This window comes from Delphinapterus leucas, chromosome 13 (genome assembly GCF_059928025.1).
Source record: "Delphinapterus leucas isolate spDelLeu-1000000601 "Yukka" chromosome 13, BTC_Dleu_Yukka2, whole genome shotgun sequence".
Classification (NCBI taxonomy): domain Eukaryota; kingdom Metazoa; phylum Chordata; class Mammalia; order Artiodactyla; family Monodontidae; genus Delphinapterus; species Delphinapterus leucas.
Genome location: NC_143141.1, coordinates 6,422,283 through 6,443,767, shown reverse-complemented (window position 1 = coordinate 6,443,767; position 21,485 = coordinate 6,422,283). Strand labels below are relative to the sequence as shown.

General features: G+C 44.8%; 1 protein-coding gene across 2 annotated transcripts in view; it reads right to left on the bottom strand.

Annotated features, from left to right (window-relative positions):
• RNF149 (ring finger protein 149) overlaps positions 1-21,485 on the bottom strand; it is a 24,273-nt gene extending 2,788 nt beyond the window's left edge. Inside the window, exons 1-6 of one of the 2 annotated variants that reach the window (XM_022598945.3) lie at positions 20,883-21,482; positions 11,378-11,628; positions 8,987-9,055; positions 6,361-6,443; positions 4,050-4,146; positions 577-775 (exon numbers count right to left, since the gene is read on the bottom strand). In XM_022598945.3, the coding sequence (XP_022454653.1) occupies positions 577-775; positions 4,050-4,146; positions 6,361-6,443; positions 8,987-9,055; positions 11,378-11,628; positions 20,883-21,336 (1,153 nt within the window). In that variant the 5' untranslated portion in view covers positions 21,337-21,482. Of the gene's footprint in view, positions 1-576; positions 776-4,049; positions 4,147-6,360; positions 6,444-8,986; positions 9,056-11,377; positions 11,629-20,882 lie in introns of both variants that reach the window. The other variant, XM_030762828.2, reaches the window with a different exon arrangement.

Below are 21,485 nucleotides of genomic sequence, written 5' to 3'. Positions count from 1 at the left end.
AAAAAACAGGTCACCTGGGCTTCCCTGGTGGCACAGTGTTAGGAATCCGCCTGCCAATGCAGGGGACACGGGTTCGAGCCCTGGTCCTGGAAGATCCCACATGCCGCGGAGCAACTAAGCCTGTGCGCCACAACTACTGAGCCCGCATGCCACAACTACTGAGCCCGCATGCCACAACTACTGAGCCCGCGTGCCACAACTACCGAAGCCCACGCAACTAGAGCCCGTGCTCTGCAACGAGAAGCCACTGCAAAGAGAAGCCTGCACACTGCACGTAAGAGTAGCCCCCGCTCGCCGCAACCTGAGAAAAGCCCGCGCACAGCAACAGAGATCCAGGGCAGCCAAAAATTTAAAAAAAACAACAGGTCACCTAACGGCACATGAATGATATTCTCCCCATCCTTAAACACAGAAAAAACATCTGAAGTATATTAATGGAAATGTTAAAATGGTATTTGCAGGTGTGAGGTCATGGTTATCATTCTTCCTTTATGTTTTTCTGCACCTTATGTATTTCTTCACCTTCTTTCAACCACTGATAACATCATTTTGTTTGAGAACCCGCAAAAGACTCACCCAGCAAGGCCGTGTTTTCACCTGCATCCTCTTTAAAACTGGCCTCGCAAGGTGGCGCGGAGTCGCTGGTGGTGGGCAGTGCTGAGCTGCCCGCGTCACTTCTGTCACCATCCGGTAAAGTAAGACTCAGATCTGCAGTCGAAACGCCCCCGGGGGGCGATTCTGGGGCAGGCGTCTCCTGCACGTCCTCAAGCTCTCCCTTGAGAGTTAGAGCAAAGAAAATACCTTTTCTCAGTAACACGATCAGGCTTATCTATCATCTTTTGCTCCTAATTCATACAAAATATTTACTTTTATACATGAACATGGCAAAAAAGCTCAACAGTGTCTTATTTATTTAGCATCACCAGAAAACGAGCACTCTTCAATAAGCAGCTTTTCAAGACCTAAATCCTTTTCCTCTAAAAACCATTTTTCCCCTCGATGCAAACGATGCTACCGTTTAAACTATTTATTGACAGAAAGTGGAGCTTCGTCACAAATGCACTTTGCTGCCTTTCTGAGCAGCCTGGCTGGGCGCTCATCGCTGAGGCTGGAGCCCTGAGCTCGAATGACTGCCCTAATGGCTGCCAGGTGCCAGGGCTTCGGAGACAAGCAGGCTTCTGAACAGCAGAGGGCTGCAGACTGTACCTGCATTCGCCTTTAGATAACCAATTCTGCTCCTTCCTTACAGAAAGGGTGTCCACCCGCTGCCAGTTTGCCTCGCTTCCCCATTTGCTGCTTCAAAGAAGAAAAGGAGATCATGAAAGTCAGAGCGGGAGACTCTACAAGCGTCACTACGTCCGAGTCTCAAAATTCAGGGGCCATCCAGAAACCTTTCTTGATTCATGCCAGGGTCAGAGCTGTGTCGTGATGGCCGAAGCTGCTGCTGAGTGACCGACCGAAGGTGTGTGCGTTGGGGGGGCGTTCCTGCGAACCCTGGCTCAGGCTGAGGGCAGCGCACAGCCCTGCCGCCCGCTCCTGGGGCCCGCCTGCTCACTGCTGGCTCCACACGTGTTCTGGAACCCTCTCCTCACTCCCGGGCACCACGTGGCTCCCTGCCTTCTCACAGGCAACCGAACACCCGCAGAACAGACTCGTGACGCACCAACCGACAAATCCTGTGGAGCTGCTGTAGCATCCGGACTGCCACACAGCCCACCCTAGTCTGTTCTTCCAGGTACTTGTCTAAATACCTGCCAAACTGAACTACCTGCCCGTCCCAAACCCCACCTGGTCACTCCCTGCGATACACTAACCCTTGAACATGCAGCTCAGACGTGCCTCTAAAAACCCCTCCCTGTCCCTTCCCACATGCAGCTGGCAGGGTCAAGGCCGCCTTCCTCTGTGCCCACACTCTTCAAACAGGCCTCCCTGGCCAGCGGGGTGGGCCGCAGGCCCGGCTCCCACCCACCAGTCCAGAAAGCGGAGCCCCCCCAGGAGCCTGCGGGCAGGAGGGCTGAGTCTTATCCCTTCGTCTCCCTGGAGCCAAGTTCAGACCCAGCACCTTATGCATCACTCCCCTGGTGAATGCCTGCACCCCATGAGCGGACAGACACAACAGGGACAAGAGGCTCTTCAAAGCCGCTCTCACCTGCTCATTTTCTTGGAAATGAGAACTAGTTACCATACGAGAGTCATAACTATCTCTACAGCCCAACGCAGGAGGGGCCAATGGGCCCAAAGAAAATGGCAGATTTGTCAAAGGATTAAAAAAAAAAGTTAAAGGCAAGACAAATTAATTTCTTAAGTTTGATTTAAAGTTACTGTAGGTTTCTTCAAAAAAGCAAGCAAGCTTTCTGGGGACACATATTCTAGCTTTCTGAAATTGAACATTCTGAAAGCAATCCAACCTGATATAAAATGAAGAGTCTTGATTTTTAACACACGAAACATACATATATATTTCGAAAAGCACAACTCGCGAGGATTAAAGTCTCAACGCTAAGGTCAGTGAAATGCCTTTTGCACAAAGGTTTAGAAATGAAAAGAGGTTTAAAATGACTGACTGATGAAGAAAAGAAAAGAAGCTTCAGAGCGTATCTACAAGAGGAAAAGACGAAGAAGGAAAACTGCCAAGAAAACACCTGTCTCGCTCCCTGGGTTCTACTGTTCCAAATGCGGTCCCAGGAAGGCGTGAGGCAGTCGGGGGTGAGCCTCCACGCCAGGGAGAGCCGCCAGTTATCAAGACTACGCACCAACGAATGTTAGAAATTCTACAGCAAAGGCACATTTTCCAGACATCCAGGCGGATGAATTTCCAGCAAGACAGTCCTGCTGCCTCCCTCTCCGTGTACCTACGGGTGAGGCCTCTGGAACTCACACTTGAAAACTATAATTCACAGAAAATCACACTGGTTATTAAGGCAGTGCGTGGTCCCTCAGCTCTCTTTTGAAGATACGCTGAACTAGAAAATGAAAAATACTCCGAAGGGGGCCTGCAGCCTTGAAGGCTGTTATGGCTTTAAGTCACATAAAGTCATTATCATAATAAAAAAACCTCTTTGTAGTTTCTACCTCTGTAATAAACGCTGCCAAAACCTCTGTTTAGCAACAAGAAAAATATATTTGACACTTAAGTTACTTCTTCCAAAGATCTGTTTCAAAACTATTTATATTTAATCAAGAATATCTTCAGACATTAATAGATTACAGGACGACTCTAAAAATATAACAATCTAGGAAGATCTGGGCTTTTTCCCCCATCTATGTCCCTCCCCTCTTTTGGGTAGGAGGGTAGTTGAGAGCTTGGACACTGGAATTAAGCAAGCCTGCACCTGAAAGCTGATTCCCTATTACCTCACCGTGTGACCTTAGGTGAGCTACTTCTCTCTGAGCTCGAGTTTCTAGTTAGTAAAGTAAGGAGAGTCACAGCGCTTCCCTCCCATAGGGGCTGGAAGAGTCAACGTAATAACTCGTGTAAGGCATCAGCGCGTGGCTACCACGACGCGCTCTCTTTCACTCTGCCGTCCCGTCTCTATTTTCTGAGGAAGGTCTATGACCATCTCGGTATCACAAAGTGATGGAGCACGCTGGGTGCAGGATAAATCTCCCCACAGCATCTTGACTCTGAAACCCAAGCATCGGGAGAGCTGGTGTCAACAGGTATGTGCTTTAGCTTCCTCGTGTGTAAGATGTGCACCTGTGCACGAGGCTTCTTCCGTTTCAAACATTTTATAATAATTCCTGTTTATATGACGCTGACTAGCACCTATACACCCTGCAGCGTCACACCGACATCTAACAAAGATACCACTCTAAGTACAAACTCTAAGGAAACACCTAGCATATTATTCTGTAATCACAAATTTAGTTCACTGATTTTGGGGAATGTCTTAAGAATTCACTTTTAATAAAGAGGAAAATTTCTTCAGGAACCACCAGGATGCTAGAAGGAGCATTTAGTCCACTCCCGCCTCTGGTCAGGAACAGAATCCAATCACTCAGGGAGAACGGGGGTGCAGAGATTGAATATAAACAAAAATGTAACAAACCCAATATCCCAGGGCTTTGATGACATCAAGTTTACACATTGGACACGTTCGGTGATCCAAAAGCCATGGGTCAATGCATATTCTATGAAAAATATGCCTAAAAAAATTAAGTATGTGTTAATGTTTTAAAATAAATGTTTATATCTTATAAAGGAAACAACACATTCCACCAACTCATCTTCTCATTACAAGTTAAATGCCATCAAACCAACATTCCAGTCTATCCATTTACCCTGGGGAGTCATCTATGCTATTTCTCCACGTTAAATAGAATCTGGCGTGTGGAGGGAAATACCCCCTTCGCTGCACAAAAATAACACGGTTTATTTTCACATCATGCTAGGATGTATTTTTATTTGGGAATAAACGTGGCCTAAGTAACCCAAGAGTAAACTAATAGTAACAAAGTAATACTAAACTCACAGTATCTGATATAAGTCTATAAGATGACTCCAATGGAAATACAACAAAATATTAACAAGTCAACTTTGGCTTGCAGGCTAAAAAAACACTTATTTTTTGGTCTTATATATTTTTGCAGCATCTACATTTTTCTAGAATGAACATATCGTTTTCAGAATCAAAAAAAAGAAAAACCACATATGAATTTTCTTCTTTTACTGACTGTCCTCATTGGCTCACTTCCCCTCCTCTGTGATGAATCTACATTTTCTACCTGTACTGCAGGTAAGCAGCTGTGGGTATCAGAGCCACACAGATCAGGCTCAGACACCAGCTGTGCGTCCTGATGCTGTGACTCTGAACTAGATCCTGAGGCCTCTCTGCACCTACCCTGCAGCTGTTCTGAGGAGCAAACGTGTGATGTGGTTACAAGGGTGCTGGGCACAATAAATCCTCAGTAATTTTTCATTATTATTACTGTCGTCACTGTCTGAAGACCTTTCCTTCAAAGGGAAATCTGCCAGTGCAGTTAAAAATCACAGCATGTAAGGACATAACATGGTCCAGTCCAGCTTGTACCTTTCCATCCTCAAACTGAAACTGACCCACTGGAATCATTCTGAAAAAACAAAACCAACACGTGGGCTTTATTCGGAAATTTGTTGATATAAATCATAGGAGGAAACGGGGGTGGACGGAATAAAACCCCATGAAGGAGACCAGGATAAGCGCACACGTAAACTCGTCTGTTTATGAAGCTCCAGTGCAAATCCCAGCTCGGCCTTCAGGAGTATCTGGATTTCCTATAAAAGGAAATCGGCCTCAGGCTGCTCACTGTGTGGCATCCAGGTCACAAAGACGTGCCCTAAGCCCACCTGGAGTAAAAATTCTTCTCTATCTTAATAATTTTCTACAGGACACCATCACCCGACACTGACCCCAATTCACTAAGTATCCACCACACCCACCCATATAAATGCCTGTAGATTTAAGTTCACCATCTTCATGCAGGGAAATTAATTTTGTTGTTCTGATCTTCATGCCTTCATTTCCTCTACAGAACTCCTGAGAACTTAATCCCCTATAAAGTACTGGGACACTTTGCAAACATAAAGCAAGACATAATTATATTTTAACTTGTGACCTGCTTCTAATAGGTGGGAAGTATAATTAAAACTGACCAGCTTTAAAACATAATCTTTGTACACCTTTCTGCTAACAAAGCAATTTTTCAAAAAAGTTAACGAAGTATCTCATTATTAAAAAGGAAACATAACTTCCTGTTGCTAAAGAAAATAAATTAATGAAATAAGGGAGGAATATTTATTTCACACAACCCCCAAAAGAACCCGAACCCAGGGTGCCAATAACAGCAGAGCCAAATCTAAGAAAAAAGGCATCTCGGTAGAAAACAGTAGACAAAGATACATAACCAGGAAATGTCTTTAAAAATAACATTTCTAATAAATGTCTGGGAAAATGCTCACTAGTTCAAAACATTAAGTATTAAAATATTTAAAAGTAAAAAACCCAGCAAAGCCGGAGCCACATCTGCGGGCTGCTCCTGGCCCTAACCCCCAGGGCCTTCACCTATCCGAATAGCTCAATGGATAGTATAGATTCCCAGGACCCTAAAGAAGCCTTGCTAAAAAGACTAAAAAGCCAATCTATGACAAAAGGACAAAATGGGTCTGAATGCTCACCTAAAGTCTCCAAGCAAAGCAATTTTAAAGTAAAACAATACAGGAGGAGCCTTGAAGACTTCGAGCTTCTTTTCTAAAAGGTGAGATGATCACAAGATACCACCTGATAGCAAGGTCTTCATATCATGAAAAACATGTTCACTCTCTGGTCAGAAACCTGAAACTTGTCAGTAATTTTCAACATCTCAGGAAGTAAGAGAACGTACTTGCATGGCAGGATTCTGATAACATCCTTTCCTCTAAAATTTTCAATACACACTGCACAGCTTTCCGCATCAACATCAATTCCCTGTAGAAAGAAGAGGAGAACATTTACTATATCCTTAGCATACAGTATACGCTTGGCAAAACTCACTACCGCAACAAAACCAAAACCGAAACTCACTACAGCCTGGGGGAAACAATGATGAATTTTACTCTACACTGGTACATCCTGAATTTAAACACAGATAATTTCTACTTGGTATTTATTTTTACCACTATCAAGGGATTTTTTTTTAAAGAATTTGGCTGAAAAAGAAAAAATATCATCATCTACCTGATCAGACACGAATTATGTTTAAATTCTAGGGTACTGTTCATTTTTTTAAGTGATCGTATTTTAAGGGCTGTAGAAACGTAAATGCCTGCTTTATTATAATAAATTATTTTTCAAATGTAAAACAAAGAATGAATATCTAATTAGCTACCTATTTTCTGGAATCATTAAAAACACAAAAGCACTTTCATTAGAATTTGTGAAAGAACAGAGTTATAACTTACAGATAAGAAAATGCAAATAGCTAAATGTCTGAATGTATTCACCTCACTAGCAAAAAAAGAACCGTAAATTAAAAGAAGTTACCTTTTTCAGATATCAAGTTAATAAAGGTAAAAAGAAACAAAAACTGCTGGGGCAGAAGCAGTCTTGTGACAAAATTTCAACTTCTGAGAATCTGTGGGTCACAGACCTTTTTGGTGGTGTCAGCCCTTCCCCCACTTCCCTGGGTACCCCCTGGACATACCCACCTGGCTTCAGCCCATCTACCAAAGTAGGCATGGCCAGCCTGATCACCTGACCCAAAACAGGCCAATGAGATTCTCTCTCCCAGGACTCTGGGATGGGGATTCAGGAGCTACCAACCAGTGCCTGCAACTTTAGCAAGTTAATTTTATGGGACACAGCTTCACAGTCATCACGGAATTCTTTAAAAATATCTTTAGCCACGTAGGTCACGTGTTAACAAGCAAGCAGTAAAAACTGATTTTACATGTAGATACTGCTATCAAAGATTGTATTAAAATTAACTTTGTAACAGCACTTACAATTATACGTTGCAACTATACATTATCACCTTTTTTCACATGCCATGCAAGGATGATGAAATAATTATTTCCCTAATGGTTTACAAGCTTATACATTACTGTGATCAAGTTCACAAGAAAAGAAAAATTAGAAAATACAGTCTCCAGAACTGGACAAGATGTAGATTTAAGAAAAAACACAGTATTTTTCTGTACAAGTTTAAAATGTAAAATTGTCAGAAAATCCACGTGTGTACCTCACGGACCATTTATGAATCCCTTTTTTTTTTAACCATTATTGCTGACAACTTTCAAAAAACAGTCCATAGAAGCCTATTTTCAAAAATGTTCTGTACACGAAGAGGATATCAATTAATTTATGTTCTCAAAGACTCCATGCAGTATATTACACACATATAAATCTATGTCTTCTCATATTTAAGGACAGATTTCCTGCCACAGAGAGTAGAAGACACATTTCAAGAGGAACATAAAACTCCACGCTTGTCACGGAACTGCCAGCCGAATGCACAGTTTGTCCCAGGCATTTGCTGGACTCTATCCCCAGGGACCCTCGTGATTTGTAAATAAGATGTTAATCTTCCCATGAGATGGGAATTTCTTTCTTTTTTCTTTTTTTTTTTTTTACACTTCTCCTGTTTAATACATTTACATGGAAAGAAAGCAGGACCTTGTGCCAACTATGAAAATTCACTGTTATTATAACGTAAGGCATTCGGGCAAGAATGAAACAGACAGTACAATTCCAAGAGTAGAATATGTTACATATTCCACATGAACCATTAATATCAGATTCCAAAGTTTTAAAGTCAAAGGTCTACAGACTTAATGAGTGTTATTCTAAAGCTTTAATCCTTTAAGTAGGTCAGAGGAGGAGATGTGGACCCAAATGCACTTACAGGGGAGTGGAGACTGGGGGATCGGCATGGACTAGATCTCAACAACTCAGGGAGATAAAACGAAAGTGGAAACAGTGGAACCAACGCATAGCTATCTATGTCAACACAGCCATCAACATTTCCCAGCACAGTAAACGGACCATTAGGAGAATAACTGTTCCTGCGTTAGCAACTGTTTTCCTTTAAGGAATCTATCCTCTAAGAACCTGAGGTTCCGAGATTTCGTTAGGATTTGTCCTATTCCAAAATGCTTCTGAACTCTGGTACGATTTTGGCCTTTTAAAAGTCTCAGGTTGGCCATGTGAAACGTTTCTTTTTTAAAAAGTTTTAAAAATATCTTTTCTCCCCTTCTCCACAAATCCCTGTGTTTTCTCCCTGTAATTAAAGGAGTCTCAGAGAGAATGGACAGAGAGTGTGAGATTTAATGGAGATGGATTTAAGCTTCAGGGCCTCCGGTAGAGACCAGAGCTTCTTCAGAGTTACCTGTGTCTGACCGACAGGTGGAGGATGGACGTGTGGGCACTGTCCAGCCAATGTGGCCACCTGAGCATCTGACATGTAGCCAGTGTGACTGAGGAACTGAGTTTTCAGTTTAATTCAAACAAACAAAAAACTATGAAAATATTACCTTTTCTCCATGCTTTACAGTATGAAGAGGAAGCTGCCCAATAAGTTTCTTTGTTTCTTTTCTATGGCTCTTAGGGAGGAAAAACATTCTTATTATTGAAAAATTTAAGTCACTATTTAAAAAATTCATATATTATAATATAAGCAGATGTGGAAAAATTTCACTTAAAAAGCAAAGTTAGATGACTACAATGAAACTAATTTTAAGAAATTACCACTGAAGGGCTTCCCTGGTGGCGCAGTGCTTAAGAATCTGCCTGCCAATGCAGGGGACACAGGTTCGAGGCCTGGTCCTGGAACATCCCACATGCCCTGGAGCAACTAAGCCCGTGCACCACAACTACTGAGCCTGCGCTCTAGAGCCCACGAGCCACAACTAGTGAGCCCACGCGCCTAGAGACCATGCTCTGCAATAAGAGAAGCCACCGCAATGAGAAGCCCGCGCACCACGACCAAGAGTAGCCGCCACTCGCCGTAACTAGAGAAAGTCCACGCACAGCAGCAAAGACCCAATGCAGCCAAAAATAAATAAATAAATTTAAAAAGAAGAAATTACCACTGAAGTCCTAATGTACACAACAGCCACATGTTAACTTAAGAGCTGTTTTGTTGCTAAAGAATACTTATTTTCAACTCCATGTCTGAAGAAGAAACCTTTTTTTTTTAACATCTTTATTGGAGTGTAATTGCTTTACAATGGTGTGTTAGTTTCTGCTTTATAACAAAGTGAATCAGCTATACATATACATATATCCCCATATCTCCTCCCTCTTGTGTCTCCCTCCCTCCCACCCTCCTTATCCCACCCCTCTAGGTGGTCACAAAGCACTGAGCTGATCTCCCTGTGCTACACGGCTGCTTCCCACTAGCTATCTATTTTACATTTGGTAGTGTATATATGTCCATGCCACTCTCTCACTTCGTCCCAGCTTATCCTTCCCTCTCCCCGTGTCCTCAAGTCCATTCCCTATGTCTGCATCTTTATTCCTTTCCTGCCCCTAGGTTCTTCAAAACCATTTAAGATTCCATATATATGTGTTAGCATATGGTATTTGTTTTTCTCTTTCTGACTTACTTCACTCTGTATGACAGACTCTAGGTCCATCCATCTCACTACAAATAACTCAATTTCCTTTCTTTTTATGGCTGAGTAATATTCCATTGTATATATTTGCCACGTCTTCTTTATCCATTCATCTGTCGACGGACACTTAGGCTGCTTCCATGTCCTGGCTATTGTAAATAGAGCTGCAGTGAACATTTTGGTACATGACTCTTCTTGAATTATGGTTTTCTCAGGGTATATGCCCAGTAGTGGGACTGCTGGGTCGTATGGTAGTTCTATTTTTAGTTTTTTAAGGAACCTCCATACTGTTCTCCATAGTGGCTGTATCAATTTACATTCCCACCAACAGTGCAAGAGGCTTCCCTTTTAGAAGAAACCAATCTTATGTTTAATTACTGGTAAGAACGTCGTCAGCTGAGGAAGGGGCTCCATACGCTCATCTGCTAACGTCCCTAAAAGGGCAGAGGCTTCCTAGTCGGAGGTGGAAGATGACCCAGAAATGACCATCTACTGCCTGCAGAGCCAGGAAGGGGGCGGTTCTCAAGACAACGGGTGAGTGGGGAACCCAGAGGGCCCTTGTCTCCCCTGTTACTGAACCAGTCTCTGCAGATAAATGGCTCTGAACGCGGCTCCACCATGGAGACAGGGAGGCCCGTTCTCTTTCGAAACACAGAACCAGGTCGCCCCCACCTCATGCCTTGCTTTTTTGTCATCCCTTTACATCTGGGAAGGATAGAGGGTCTCTGCAGGAGTGAAACATGACCCACTTTCCCAGAGAACAGAAAGTTTAATATATTCTAATTTAAAACTTATTTCAACCCCCCCGCCACGGGCTTCCCTGGTGTGGTGGCGCAGTGGTTAAGAATCCGCCTGCCAATGCAGGGGACACGGGTTCAAGCTCTGGTCCGGGAAGATCCCACATGCCGCGGAGAAACTAAGCCTGTGCGCCACAACTACTGAGCCTGTGCTCTAGAGCCCGCAAGCCACAACTACTGAGCCCGCCCGCCACAACTACTGAAGCCCGCGCACCTAGAGCCCGTGCTCCTTCAACAAGAGAAGTCATCGCAATGAGAAGCCCGCGCACCACAACAAAGAGTAGCCCCTGCTCGCCGCAACTAGAGAAAGCCTGCACGCAGCAACGAAAACCCAACGCAGCCAAAAATAAATAAAAATAAAATAAATTTATATTTTAAAAAATCCCATATTAATACTTAAAATATTGTGAGTGATAATGAAATTAAGAATATTGTCCAATAATTTCAAGCAATATATATAGGAAATATTTACAAACTATCTTTTAAAAAGCAAAGTTAGAGAGACAATTACCTGACTTCCAAACTGTGAGCCAGTGTATAGGAAGCGCTGTATATAGTAAAATATTAGCCAGGCTAATGAGATAATCATCATGGTGATGAAGGCGATGGCCACAAACACCACAGACTGACCGCTGATGAACTCCTGTACGTGCCGGGTGCCGAGCCCTATGGTCATTGTGACCGGAATGTCTTTCTGCACCAGATCCACAATTTCTCTTCCTTTGGGGTAGCTAACCATAATGACTACTATATTTCCTGTTCCTGCAGGAAAGAACAAAGGAACAAATATGAAGAACACAAAATAAGATACAGAGAAAGTATGGCTCCATGCACATACAACCAAAAACTGTGATAAAATGGATAATTTTCTAGGAAAACCCAAGTTACCAACATTGGTCTCCAAGGAGAAAACACTGATTGCATAAGAAGCAGAATAAATCACTAAGAACTACCCCCTAGAAAGCAAGAGCCGTCCCCACCCCCCGTTCAGTTTCACAGGTGAGTTCTACCCCCAAACCTTTAAAGAGCAAGTAACATTAATGACATTTAAAGTGCTCCACAGCAGATTGAAAAAAATAAAAAGAAGCCTTAAAATTATTTCTAAGGTAATAGAACCAAGCGTGGTAGCAAAAAACCAACATAAGAACCACACAGACCAATTTCAACTTGTGACTATTAATACGAATGCCTAAGCACACCCATTAACTCAGGGAGGCAGTCGGAGAAGTTTCACTATGCTCGATATTATTTCATCTTGTTCTGAGGACACAAGCAGACGTAAGACAAAAAAATGAGGGAAATAAAAAAGGGATAAAATGGCCAATTTTACATGAATCTATAAATTAATTTTTTAAGTTATCAATGGGATTTTAAAAACCTTAAAAATTCTGCTTCTAAGCTCATTTAGGGGAAAAATAATAAAGAACAATCAGGAAAACTTTGTAAACAGTAAAACCTGGACTAGCCTTTGTTGTCAAAGTAATTAGAGCAGTGTGGTAGTAGCATATGAAGACAACCAGAATGGTGCAGAATAAGAAGCCCAGAAACTAGACCCAAATACATAAAAGAATTCAGTAAATGATAAAAGTGGAATTTCAAATCAATGGGATAAAATGGATTATTTTTTAAAAAAACAGTGTGGGTGCCGCTGAGTATCACCTGAGGCTAAAAAAGCTGCATCCCTTCTTTGCAACTTAAGCCAAAATAAATTCTAACCAAATCCAAGACTTAAATATATAAAAAAGAGAAAACATAAAAGAGCCAGAAGAAACATGGGAATTAAAAAATAAGTAATATTGAAGGAAAGCCTTTCCAAGTGTGAAAAATCACCTTGAAACTTCTTAAAAAAAAAGAAAAGATTTGAGCAACTAACCAATTACATAAAAACAAAAATTTTCTGCACTGGCTTAAAGAGAGGAAAATCAAGGACTCAAGATCAAAAGACCAACTGGTCAATGGGGAAAAAAATACATGGAACGTAACAAAGACTAAAAGCTAATTTCCTATAAGAAAAAGAGCAACAGAAAAACAAAGAAAATTAAGTCAGTTTGCAGAAAACACAAATGGGTTAAAAAAAAAACCCAGCATCTTTAGTGACATATAATTCACATGCCATAAAATTCATTGTTTTAAATAAGTGTACAATTCAATGTTTTTAGTATATTCACAAAGGCTGCGCAACCATCACCACTACCTAATTCCGTAACATTTTCATCACCCCCAAAAGAAATCTGGTACATATTAGCGATCACTCCCCCCAGAAAGGATTTAAACATATGAAAAGTCATGGTACAAATGAAAACACACCTAAAAGACTGGCAAACATCAAAAAGTCTGATACGCCATATCAGCAAGAGCAAGTATAAACGGGCACTCTTCCTGGGGGAGTGAATTATTACAACCCGGTAGGAAGAGCAACAGCTACTAAAAGTTTTTAAATGCACATGTTTCCCTGACCCGGCAATTCCAGATCCAAGAAACTAATTCCAAAGGTATACTTATGTATGCACACAAGAGGAATCCATAAAGATATTTACTGCCAGTGTTTTTTCTAAAATTTTGCTATCACAGCCTAAATGTACATCAATGGGACTTCCCTGGTGGTGCAGTGGTTAAGAACCCGCCTGCCAATGCAGGGGACACGGGTTCAAGCTCTGGTCCAGGAAGATCCCACATGCCGCGGAGCAACTAAGCCCGTGCGCCACAACTACTGAGCCTGCGCTCTAGAGCCCGCGAGCCACAACTACTGAAGCCCGAGTGCCTAGAGCCCGTGCTCCGCAACAAGAGAAGCCACTGCAATGAGAAACCGTGCACTGCAACGAAGGGTAGCCCCCGCTCGCCGCAACTAGAGAAAGCCTGCTTGCAGCAACGAAGACCCAACGCAGCCAAAAATAAATAAATTTATTTATTTATTAAAAAAATAAAAATATAAATGTCCATCAATAATAGTTATATAACTTACAGTACGTGTACACAGTCTGAGGCAGCAGCTCTGTTAAATAGTGACGGTAGTCAAGACACAAGAGGAAAAAAGCCGCACGTAAAACTGTGTGGACAAGAGGTCTACGTGGCGATATCAGTACAGATCCCCCTGAAGGCTACCCCAGAGACTGGGGACCCTGACTGCCTCCGGGCGGGGGGAGAGCTGGATACAGGAAAAATTCTCTATCAGGTGTACATATTACCTATTCAAAAACTAACTTACAAAATACATTTAAAGACTGTTCTCTGGCATTACAGTGAAACCACATTCTCACACTATTTTATTATAGAGAGAAATTTAATCTGTAGCAAATCCGCCCTGGGCCGTGGGGATTTAGTTACTGAAAACCCAGAAGGGCACCCTTCTCAGGTGGCTGCTGTCTGGAGGCCGATCCTATGACCCAGCCCTAAAAGTGTTCCTTGGCAAGTAACCCAGTTGTCTGAGCACTCACGCAATCTACTACATCATCACTGGGGAGACTTAATAAGGAGCAAGGCATTTCCTGCCTTCAGGGAAATAAACATCTCCTAGCTGAGAAAGACAAATACAGAAACAATTAGGATACTTGTACCACTTACGATTATGTGGTGCTTTATAAGCTGAAAGCCCTTTTCATAAATTAAGAAAAGTTTCCTTTCGTGGAAAATTTCAAGCACATGCTAAAGTAGAAAGGAGAGTATAATGAACCCCGTGTACCTGTCTCTCTTTTATACAGAAAACAAAATGTTGCTATGCTACAGTTACAGTTTCTGGTACTGATGATAGAATGACCTTTGTGTGTTAATGGGGAAAACCAACTCTGAAGCACTTTCACTCTGTCTCACACTTGAGGCAGAAAAGAGTCGAGTAATCATTTTACAGACGAGGGCTAAATACAGTACCATGTGTAAAATAGCTAGCTAGTGGGAGCCTGCTGTATAGCACAGGGAGCTCGGCTCGGTGCTCTGTGATGACCTAGATGGGTGGGATGGGGGGAGGGAGGTCCAAGAGGGAGGGGATATATGTATACACATAGCTGATTCACTTCATCGTACAGCAGAAACGAACACAACACTGTAAAGCAACTATACTCCAACTAAAAAAAAAAAAAAAAAAAGAGTTGCTCAATGTCACACACCACCTGGAAAAGCCAGTTCCAGGGCCTGAAGCCCCAGCTCCTACGTGTGCCTCTGCCCTGCCTACTCATTTGGGGGGACTCAGGCTTCAAGGCCAGCCAGGCTCACATCTCCCTCGGACAACCACTGCCTGGGTGCTCTGAAAGTATTTGTTCAGCTGTAAAATGCGGATGAGAATTTTTCTATTTGGGGCTGTCGCTTATCTAACGAGAACGTGGAATAACAGAAAACTGCGGAAATGAACTGATCATTTTGTCTGGGGTGGGAGGGAACTTTTTCCCTGGGAAGTCAGTGCATCTTGACGGACTGGAAAAGTTCCCCAAGCAAAAGAAGGGAGATTTCTGGGCTGTGAAACCATCATATAAGAGCATATTTGGAATGGTGACTGACTAAATACACATAAATGTATCCTGCTTATCTCATTAGCCCCAGTGGCTCATGTAGAACCTGGCACATAGTAACTATTTAATAAATATTTGTTGTCTAAATGAGTGAGAGATGGGGGATGAGCTGAGAACACCCGAAACCTCAAGGCAGGGGCTGCAGACAAGCAGTGATTATCAGGACACCTGGGACGGAAAACATCTCCAGTATCAATCTGAAATTTTTCACCTAGGAAACTCTTAGTTCATTAAGTTACAAGAAATTGAAAAAAAAAAAATACTGAGTGCTAAATTTTGCTACACTCCAATTATAGTAGCAAGATTGCTTCTGGGAACTACTTTAGATTTGAAAACTCAGAACGAAGACTTCTTCGATCCCGTGATTGGCTCTTCTGGGGCATGTGTGGGATGAACTGGAGGCCGGGCAGTTGAGTAAACATGCACTAGCTCAGGGTCACTGGGCGCACAACCCCAAGGGGTGCCGAGCACAGGCCCCGCGTCTGGCCCTGCCCTCCCCTCCGGATGTACCGGGGGCCAGTCCTAGAGAGCCCTAGTGGCACGAGAGCGCAAGTCACGGCTGATTGCCAAAGCAAACATTTTGCCTGTGCCTTCTTCAGACACAGACGCACAGAGTCTTGGGACAAGGGGAGAAAAAGCCCTTTGAATGTGTTTCTTCCCCAGGCCTCAGTGCTACCAATCACACTTGACCGAAACAGGTCACCTTGTGCAATGCCCGCCCTTCCCCAAAAGAACCTAAAGACCTCACCGCTAAACTCCTTGAAGGCAGTCTGTTGGATTTCTGTCTTACACATCGGCGTCGCATAAGGTCTCAAACAGAGCACACGATCATAAACCTACTTGAGAAATAACAGTTCCCCTTACCACCCTGTCAAAAACAAACAAAAATGTAAAAAGAAAATCTGTTTTGGTCAATAGCTTCAACATTCCGGAGGGTCACCTTTGAGTCTAGTGTACCATTCCTCCTTCCTAGGAAACTATTTAAAGTAGATTTCAACATTCTCTTGAAGGAGATGGGAACTGCTAAAATATTTAAAGTAGTGGCTTAGATTTCTGTTCTAGATGCAGGCAGCGAGAAATACATTTTAAATCTCCTAGAGAATCCCATGACCTTTCAGGTTTTCTTTTTTCCAATAACTTAACTTCCTTATTCTCTCCATCCCTCCCGCCCTCCTCCCCAAACCTGGAGAATTCCTGGTCAAATCTTTTAAGATGCAGCAACGCCTCTGAAGTACACCTCTTTCTACCCTCCTGCTAGAATGTCTTCCTGGGCCCCGCCCCCTCACTAGACAAGGACTACAGTTCTTATTTATTAGTTTTTGCGCTCAGCCTCACACAGTGATGGCCCAACAGAAGGGTTTCTGTACAAATGAATCAACCTGAAAAACTGGTTTATCTTCCGGTATTATCCTTGAGCTGACCCAATAAGGAGAATTATCAGAGACTCCCTCTGCAGGGGAAACAGTACACCAAATATGAACGGAAACGTCTCCAAAATGTGAAGCCGTCATGCGAACAGAAATGTCTCTCTGCTTGGCTAGGATGAGTTTTGTTTTGCATAACCCGGCTTGCTCAAGGATATTCTGCATTTGCTGAGTACATACTCAACAATCTTACTGCGATCTCTTTGCAGCTTTCCAGAACGCCTCACTTTGTCGCCTCAGGCCTGCAGTCCTTTCCGAGGCCACTCCCTTCACCCAGAAGGTTCTACAGCCCCACTCCACCCCACGTACCAGACACACACTCAGATACCTTCATCAGCTTAAGCTGTGCTTCAACACTCCATCTGTCTGGGAACTGTCTGAGTTAATCCCATCTGCTGTGAGGCTGGGAGGCGCCATCTCTTCCTAGGGCACCGAAATACATTCTACTCTCAAATCTAAACGTTTAGATCATTTGTGAGAGGGCAGCATTCAAGACCATCGAGCACCATTCACTCATAAGAGACTATTTACCGTGCTCTGCAAACACAAAACGCACATCTTTCCTGAGGTAAGGATTTCGCATCACCTGTGTCATCTCCCTCCACCCCAACTCTGGCCCCTTCCCCAAACACACCTCTAAGCCCTGCCGGTACTTGGCACTCTAAACTGCTGACAGAACTAAAGGGCCAGTCTAAACAGCCACTCAAGATATCAGCTAAAGGATCAGCCTGCTGTTAACTAACAATCACCACATCGAGGCCGACCCTCTCCAAAAGCTTTCATTTCAATGGTCTGACTTACATCAATTTTTACTTTTCTTGGTCAAACTGACTTCTAATCATCTTTGCACTATCTCTGCATCGGATGCCCTTCCTTTATGCTTTCTAAGTACCTGTGCATATAATTCTGTCGAGGTCCAAGCCACATTGCCTGGAAAGGTCTGTTTATCGCTCCCACTAGGCTGGGAATTCCTCAAAGTCCCGGCACACGTCTTAGGCGTTTCTACCCCCAAGCAGGCGCCATACTTGGCCCAGACTGGCCGCTGTATATCCATCAGCCAAAGTAAAGGGAACCAACCTTGGGCATTAGGGTAACGGTCCTTACAGAAGTCCTGATAGAATATTATCTTAAAGTCACGATTTATTTTAGAACCACAATAAAATACTGATTTAAATCCAAAATATCTTGTACTGGATTCTAGTAGTCAAGCAACAGGTCTAAGAAAAACTGGTGAAATTCTGAGACTTGGGAGGAGACTATCATGATTGGAGTTTACAAGCAGCCACCTCGACCTATTCTGTGGAGCCCCGGCACCGAACCGCTGATCAGTGCTTTACACTGGCCCTGTCCACGCTCTGACAAAACACGAGAAAGCAAAGTCTGAGCTGCCGTCAACGTTCTGTGTAACGTTTCAAATTCTAGTCCATCAAAGCTGTCTCCTCTTCTGACTTAATTCCACTCACTCCATTCTTAATTCTAGTCCATTCTCAAAAAGCCATGAAACATCTGTACCCTTGTCCCAAGTGGGGCCACCTTCTGAGAATGAGGGTCATTCTTTTCCATTTCTAGTGACCACTACAGTATAGGCCCTTACACTTCTACCTGGACTAGACACTGGTCTAAGTGGATTCCCTGTTTCCAGCGTCTCCTCTGTGTAACCCATTGGTCACAGTACACCAAATTCACCTTTTAAGTCAGTGGTTCAAAACATTGGATGCTACTGTCATCCCCTCTGCCCCCGGACATCTGGCAATATCTGGAGACATTTTTGGTTGTCGCAACTGGAATCTTGTGAGTAGAGGCCAGGAAAGGCCCCTGCAACAAAGAATGATCTGGCCATAGATCACCGTGTTACCATGGGCCAGGCATTTAAATTCTTTGGGCATTGGTTTCCTCATCTGTAAAACGGGGTTAAAGTACCCACCTCGAAGGGCTGTCGGGAGGAAGAAGCGGAGAATACCGACTCTGCACTGGGAGCTTTCATACATTTAAAAAAAAATTCCTAATGCTGTTACTTTTGTCTTTTTTCTCAAACAGAATTATTCTCACAGTAAAAAGGCTAGAATAGACACTGATAATGGCAACAGAAGCTCACAGGAAGAAGATGTAAAATAAATACCAATTCGGTGTTTTCCGGGCCTGGAGAGATTATATGTCAATAATCTGGAGTGGAAGCTCTTTCCCAGGGCTTTCTGGGCCTGGGTGTTTTCTGGGCCTGGACAGATTATATGCCAATAATGTAAGCAAGCAAGGTTACTGAACCATGGTTAGAACAAGTGCAATTAGCCTGGAAGGACGTGAATGTCACTACCAAAAAATGCAGTAAACAGATTTAGAAAACTGTAGGCTGATGGGCCTGCCATGGAAAAGAAAAAGCCCCCATTACGATATCACTCAGAAGGGACTGCAAGGACCCATCACCAGAGAACCCTCACACACTGCCCTCTTTTCTTTGGCAGATGCCTGTCCACAGGATGCATCTGGAACGCTGTGTGAACTCTGACAGAACTTCTCACGAGAGGCTGGTAGAGACGTGATTTGGGTATGGTGACAACTGGAATAATTGCACCAAAGGTGGTGCATCGCCCAGTGCCACCACGGGGACATCTGCTCCCGTTTCCTCCCCAAACCCACTTCCTCTCTGTTGCAACGGAGGAATTTCCCCTCTCCTATCTGAGGACAACCCCTCCACGAGTATCCTGGACCCAGCCGCTGTCCTTCTCAAAAACCTGACTCTTTCTGTTACCTCGTCTCCAACCTACACCTCTACCAGATCACTCCATCCAACTTCAATATGCCTGGCTGCCATCCAGCCCACTCTTCCCTGCCCTACGGGTTTCCACCCACTTTTTAGCATCTCCCCAGCCCTTGCCGTCAACCATCTTGAAAGCGTGGTTCTAACAGTCTCACTTCCTCACGTCTCAACAGACTTCTGTTCCCTCGTTCTGCTAAAGTAGGCCAAATGCAAAGTCACTCTCCTGTCCTCATTGTACAGGTATTCTGAACTTGCATTCAAGAAGCCAAAACAGAACAAAAACCAAAAGCACAGGAAAAGGGATGTCTGACTTGCAGCAGCAGCAGAAACTCTCTAAAGAGATTTTAATCCCGGTAAGTTCAGAATGAGTCGTGTTCTTCGAAGGCCTTCCGACTCTGCCGTGTATTGGTAGACTATCACTTGGAATTCAGTTCTAAGGATGATAACCTTGCAAAATGCACCTTTTAAAACTTTCATGACTGCTTGACGATGCAACCCGTTGCCCCGAACAGTGTGTGGGAAGGGTCACCCGGCAAAGAGTAAAATTTCTTTTTTTTTGGCCAAGCCATGTGTCTTGTGGGGTCCTGGTTTCCTGACTAGGGATCGAACCCGTGCCCTCTACAGCGGAAGGGCAGAGTCTTAACCACTGGACCACGAGGGAAGTCCCAAGAGCAAGATCTTTTCCTGCATGATCGCAACTTTAAAATTTTCAACTAAACTCAAGTGTCAAGCGATCTGATTGGCAGTGGAGCCAGTATTATAACCTTCTATTTAGCAAGTGAGAAAACATACCCCAACTTAAGGCCAGGTTTTCTGACTCAGTTGAATCCAGACTGTCCCACTCAAAAGTTCAGAATACTGACATGTTTTATGAAAGTGAAGACACCAGAGTGTCACCAAGCCACCACCTTACGTGGTGAAGGGAGAGCCAGACCCTGGAATGCCCTGGGAAAGAGCTTCCACTCCTGCGCCACCTGACTTTGGGGAACGCCGAATGGCAAGGATCCATGATTAGGAATCATGAGACTTTCCGCCGGCGAGAACCACAATCCTCCTCCTGCGGGTTTTAATTTCTTCCGTTCTCCCCATCACCCTCCTGCACACCGCACCTCCCTCCACTTGGAAGGGCCCAGGGAGACGATCTAATCTTGTCCTTAGGCTCGCCTCCCTCCTAAGAGCCCCCGGGGATCACACCGAGCCAACCTAGCGCTTCCCTCGTAGTTCCCTTCGGCCAGAGCCCATCGTCGCCGCCCCTCGCGGTCCCGCCGGAGGACCGGGCGGTCGGCCGGGACCGCGGCGCACGGACGCCCCGCCAGTCCCCGCGCCCCGGCGGCTCACCCGCGTGGGACATAGGCGCGGTGAGGTTCCCGTGGCGCTCCTCGTTGTACAGGACCACGGCCGAGGCGTTCCGCCGAGCCGCCACCAACACCTTGTCCTTGAAGGTGCAGCCCCCGCGCGCCACCAGCGCGACCCAGGGCGCGGCTCCCCGGCCGCCGGGCACGAGGAAGCGCGTGCGGGGCGCGCAGCCCTCGGGGTCGCGGTCCTCGGCGCGCGGGACGCCCACCAGGCCCCGCGCGCCCTCCTTGGGTGAGCTCTCGCCGAAGCGGCCGCTCTCCGAGACGCTCCGCACGCTCCGGTTGGTCTGCGGGTCCACGTACTCGGTGCTCACCACGGCCGAGTACCACTCGAGCGCCCGGCCCCGGGCCCCGGGCGCACACAGGGCCAGCGCTAGCAGCGCCAGCGCGCCGCGGGCTCCGCTGCGGGCCTCGGGCCGCCGCCGCCGCCACGCCATGGCCCCGCCGCCGGGCTGACCGGGAGAGGGCCGGGCGGGAGCCGAAGGGCGCTGGCGTGCCAGGCAGCCGAAAAGCGCAGAGAAATCAACACCAGCTGCCGAGCCCGGGAAGACCCAGTCCCGGTGGCGGGAGGGCCGCGGCGCACGCG